We start from the raw sequence: 5,287 nt of genomic DNA on the forward strand, positions 1-5,287 counted from the left end.
ATGGAGCCGCATGAAGGAAGCATTCATATCCATGTTTGGTTTGCATAGTATTTACTTTTGAATGTTTTTATTTCATGTCTCTATTGAGTGTGCCTAGGATAGATCAATTGCATGTGAGCTTTCGTGATTGAGCTATTATTAGTTTTTATATTGCTTGTGATGATTTCCTATTTCCTAATGTACACATACTATTTTTGGGAGAAGGAAAATCTGTGGGTTTTGAATCTAAGTAGTCACATTTGCATATGTTGATCTAATGAAATAACAATAATCACCTTTCTAGTGCAGAAAATTATTATTTTTCTGGGACTCCTTCCTATGAGTTATGTTTTTAAAAACAAAAGATTTGTGCCTGAACATAGATTTGGTTTCTCTTATCTATTCTTTTCTTATATAAATTGTTAGAATGGTTTTCTGAACTTTGTTTCAGTTACTTCCATCTCTTGTGTTGAAACGGTTGGAAAGTTAATTCTTTTTCTCTGAATATGTGTGAAATATTGGCCTCTCATCCAATAATGAAGTAGGTAGCCTCACATTCTTTCAGGTTAAAATCATACCAATCAAAAATTAATTAGATTATTCCCCGAATAACTAAGATAGGGAGTTGTACCTATGGAAAATTCAGAGGGAAGTGGTTTATATAACACTTACCCAACTGTTTAGTTGAACACTTGTCTTTTAAAGAAGGCAATAGAGTTTGAAATTGATCATTTTTAAGAAAGGCAAAATCCGTTCACTAACAAATTTTTGGTGACTCTACTGGGGATTGAAATAAGTCAAACATTCAATAGACCAGCATGCCATGGGCATGATAAAATTGAACCCATAATCATAAATATTCATAGTCTTTATTTTGTTCAAGACAAATTTCCATAACTCAAGAACATCGCTGAGGTTGAAATTTTGCTTAAGGATCTTAGGAACCCTAAGGGCGACAACACTGGATTCCCATCCTTATACTAAATTGCAAAGAAGAGAAGGAGTAATTGATAATTATTTTGAGGAATTGCAGGGGTTACCATTTGTCACAAATTTCACTCCCAAAAGAAACACTAAAAGTAGGCCTTCCTCTCCCACCAGGACTACTCCTATACCTTCCTCTTCGAGCCATTGGCAAGCACTAACGCTTATTGGAGTTCAAGCCCCCCCCCCTTGTAACTATTTACCCTATATTCATTATGGCCCAACCATGGGGTGCTGCAGTTGGACCTCTTGCCCTCGGAGCTCATAATCCACTTCCAAAAGGAGCAAGGGATGTTCTACCTAAGTTTAATGGAGATGGAAAAGTCTCAATTGAGGAACGCTTGAATTCTTTTAATGTAGCTACTGGGATACTGGCAGTAGAATTTGAGGATGTGGCTATTAGGATTTTTACCCAAACTCTTACTGAAGGGGCAGTAGATTGGTTTAGTCATCTATGAGCGGGATCTATAATTGGCTGGCAAACAATGAAAACCGCTTTTGAGAAAAGGTTCAAGAGTGCTGATGATGAACACTCTTTACTGGCTCAACTCACACAAATGAAAAGAAATTCATGAGCCAATGAGGGACTATGTAGCCAGGTATAATAAGATCATCCATAAAATTCCCCAGGCTAAGAGACCAACTGTTGACAATCAACAATGTTTCTTTATAAACTCCATGCCTCCTGATGTTGGTTTTCACCTCAAAAGAAATAGGCCAGCTGATCTTGAGACTACACAAAATGAAGCTATAGAACTCGAAGATGACTTGATAACTATCGCGAAATGGAGAAAGGATGTGCAAATTCATCAAGGTCAACCCCAAGCTTCCACCTCTTCAATTGACCCATTTGTTCAAAGGCTAGTTAACGATATGATTGCTTTGAAGAGACATATACCGAAACCTAGAGTTTCCTACCCACAACCTTATCAAGATATAAGCAGGAAAATCCCAAACTAGTATAATTATGGATGATCTTTGCAATTGCCTACTGCCCCACAAAGATTGCAAATTGAGGCTCCACCTAAGAAGGGTGTTATGTGCTCTTTTCACCTCACTATAGATCATGATGGAGGTTCTTGTCTGGATATGATAAGACATATTCAAATGAAAAACATAAAGGATGAACTAGGAGAGTTTTCTGAAGCAGAGAAAATTCAAGAGATACCTGGCGACTCTGGATCATTCTACCTCGAATATGAGTCAGATTCAAAAAGAGGAGGAAATATTTTGGCAACTCTTGAAGATCCTGCATGTGCAATCCTGACAAGGAATCAACGGACCTCCCAACCTACTCCTTTTGTGAGCTCTTTCAGAGCTAACTACAAAGGCAAAGATCCCACAAGTAATGGTTTTTCTTCTCATGCAAAGACTCCTGAGGTTAAGGTTTTGCAAGAAATCTAGAAAATAAGAATAGTTCTTCTCCTTCCTCTTCCTTTGACATAATTGAGTTTTGTAAAGCTTCGATTGTTCAACTTTCCACTATAGAATATTTAAAATTGAACCCAAAGGAACTGGACAAACTGGTCAAGTATGTTAAAGGATATTCTTCTTCAGACTCCTTAGCACATGAATGTGTAGAGCATAGTGATTTATTTACTGCTGGAAAACCTACATCCATCCCACGCCCTTCCGTTGACTTGGCCAATCCCTGTACTTTTCATAATGCTAAAAATAGGCTTGAAATTGAGGTTCTGAAGCTTGAACCTTTCTACATATCCCTTCTCCTGAATGGTCAAAAGCTTAGCAGTTGCATAATAGATTCAAGAGCATCAGACAACATAATGCCTTCATCTGTTGCTAGGTCTTTAGGTTTAACTCTCACAAAAACATTTGGGAGATGCTATTCAATGGATGGGAAACAGGTCCCTCTTATTGGATAGGTAAAGGATGTCCAAGCAGTGCTAGCAGCATGCCCTGATAAAAGAGTAAAATTGACTATTTTGGTTGCTGACATTCCTGCAAGTTATGGGATACTCTTGAGTAGAACTTTTTGTAAGGACCTTGGAGGTGAAATTAAGATGGACTGGTCAGAAGCTATCATTCCACTTGGGAAACAAAAGATCAAACTTGAACCTGAACCGAAAAATAAATATACAATCTTTCCCTCTGATAATCCTAAAGCCCAGATTCTATTTCAGGAATGTGAATTTGGAAACCATCTCATCCTTGCACCTGATGAAAAAGGATTGAAAGAAATAGTTGATGATCATGGTGGACTGTGGCATATGGAGTTTGATGGAAGCTGCCCCAATTCAGGCTTCAGAGCTGGGGTAGTTTTGCTCTCCCCAAATGCTAACATTTTTCCTTTCTCTTTCAAGTTGGATTTTAAGAATACTAATAATACTGCAGAGTATGAGGTATTATTATTAGGATTAAATGAAACCAAATGTAAAGGTATTAAATTGCTCAAAGTAAAGGGGGATGCAGAGTTGATTGTCTAATAGGTGAGGAATGTTTATTCAGTTAAGAATGATAGATTGAGACATCATAGAAATAAGGTTTGGGATGAGATAAAAAAATTTGATGCCTTCTCAATTAAAGCCATACCAAGGGATCAAAACACTAGGGCAGATTCGTTGGTCGTTTCAGCTTCTCTTTTGTCACCACATCTAGACTTTAAGGATGATTCATATAGGATTGAAATGATTTATAAGCCTAGTGTCCCTGATAATGTAAACCATTGGCAAGTATTTGATGTAGATGCTCAGATCAAAGACTTTCTGGAATGTATTCAATCATTCTCCCAATCATATTTTGAAGGTTCTAAAAATAATTGCAAGGAATTTAGTCCGGATTTGGGTGTTGACTCTGAAAACAATGTCATTTAGCTTAAAGGGAACAAAATTCCAAAAGGGTTAATGACTCTAGAGATATTGTTCACTTGAAATGATCTATTCATAGCTAAGAAAGCTCCTGAGGGTGATGGGAAAGGAAGTTGTGAGAAGATAAATTTGGGTGATGAATCTAATCCCAAGGTGGTAACAATTGGCAAATGTTGCTTCTCTAAGGAAAAATGAATTCTCAGTGAGCTATTAAAGGAATACATCGATGTTTTTGTTTGGTCCTATGATGATTTGAAGGAGTTTAGGGATGGGAATTTTCAACATCAAATCCCTTTGAAGCCTGGTGTTTCTCCTTTCAGGCAAAAATTGAGAAATTTTAACCCCATGATGGCAGATGCAATTTTTAAGGAAGTAGATAAAATGCTTAAAGTCGAAATCATATATCCAATTCATCACTCTACCTGGGTAGCCAACATTGTGCCCATGAGGAAGAAGAATGGGGAGATTTGTATTTGTGTAGATTTTTGCAATTTGAATCAGGCAAGTCTTACGGACAACTACACCTTACCCAACATGGATCATATTATGCAAACAGTATCTGGGTCAGAAATGATGTCGATGTTAGATGGTTTTTTTGGCTACAATCAGATTAGTGTTGCAAAGCATGAACAGCATAGGACAGCATTCATCATTCTATTGAGAACATTCGTATATAACCGTATGCCTTTCGGTTTAATAAATGCTAGAGAAACCTTTCAAAGGGCTATGGATTCTTCTTTTAAGGATTTTCATGACTGAATTATTGTCGTTTACTTGGATGACTTGACAGTGTTTTCTAAGGAAAGGAAGAATCATCTCAAGGACTTGAGGGCAGTTTTACAACGTTGTCGAGAGCATGGAATCTCCTTGAACCCAAAGAAGTTAGCTTTTTGTGTAACTAAGGGTAAATTATTGGGGCATATCATTTCAAAAGAAGGTGTCAAGATTGATCCGAAGAGAGTCAATGTGATTCAACATCTTAGCTTGCCTTCAAATCGGATTGGGGTAAGGTCTTTCTTTGGTCAAGTGAACTCCTTAAGACGGTTTGTACCAGAATTTGCAGAAACTACCAAACATATCGTTAACCTGTTGAGCAAAACCCACCCTTTCAAATGGATTGAAGAAGCCAAAAAAGCTTTTGAGAAAATCAAGAGTTCAATTGCAAATGCGCCTACTCTCATTAACCCGGATTTCACAAAGGATTTCATTTTGTACTGTTATGCATCAGAACATACAATGTCTGGAATACTGCTGCAAATGGATGAATCTGGGATAGAAGAACCTATTGCATTCATGAGCATTCTACTCAAGAAGCATGATCTTAAGTATTCACTTTTGGAGAAACACGCCTTTGCTATGGTCAAGGTTGTGAAACAATTTCGATATTACATTCTGCACTCTCACTCTTTGGTTTTTGTTCCAGACTCCACAGTGAAAAGCATTTTAACTCAGCAAGAGGTCAGACTCAATAAAAGAGCAACTTGGGTAACAAAATTCCA

General features: G+C 37.3%; 1 protein-coding gene across 1 annotated transcript; it reads left to right on the plus strand.

Annotated features, from left to right (window-relative positions):
* The first annotated feature begins 2,984 nt into the window (after window positions 1-2,984).
* On the plus strand, window positions 2,985-4,547 carry LOC131857547 (uncharacterized). Its single transcript, XM_059210221.1, has 2 exons — window positions 2,985-3,236; window positions 4,290-4,547. Exons 1-2 carry the CDS (start codon window positions 2,985-2,987, stop codon window positions 4,545-4,547), a joined length of 510 nt encoding a protein of 169 aa, XP_059066204.1.
* The last annotated feature ends 740 nt before the right edge of the window (window positions 4,548-5,287 follow it).

This window comes from Cryptomeria japonica, chromosome 1 (genome assembly GCF_030272615.1).
Source record: "Cryptomeria japonica chromosome 1, Sugi_1.0, whole genome shotgun sequence".
Taxonomy (NCBI): domain Eukaryota; kingdom Viridiplantae; phylum Streptophyta; class Pinopsida; order Cupressales; family Cupressaceae; genus Cryptomeria; species Cryptomeria japonica.

What these genes read in the sequence shown, in the direction of transcription:
- LOC131857547 (XM_059210221.1), top strand. Translation starts at nt 2,985, where the DNA reads ATGGACTGGTCAGAAGCTATCATTCCACTTGGGAAACAAAAGATCAAA. An exon ending in ATTCAGGCTTCAGAGCTGGG is followed by an intron (nt 3,237 to 4,289) that starts GTAGTTTTGCTC and finishes AATTTGAATCAG; the next exon opens with GCAAGTCTTACGGACAACTA.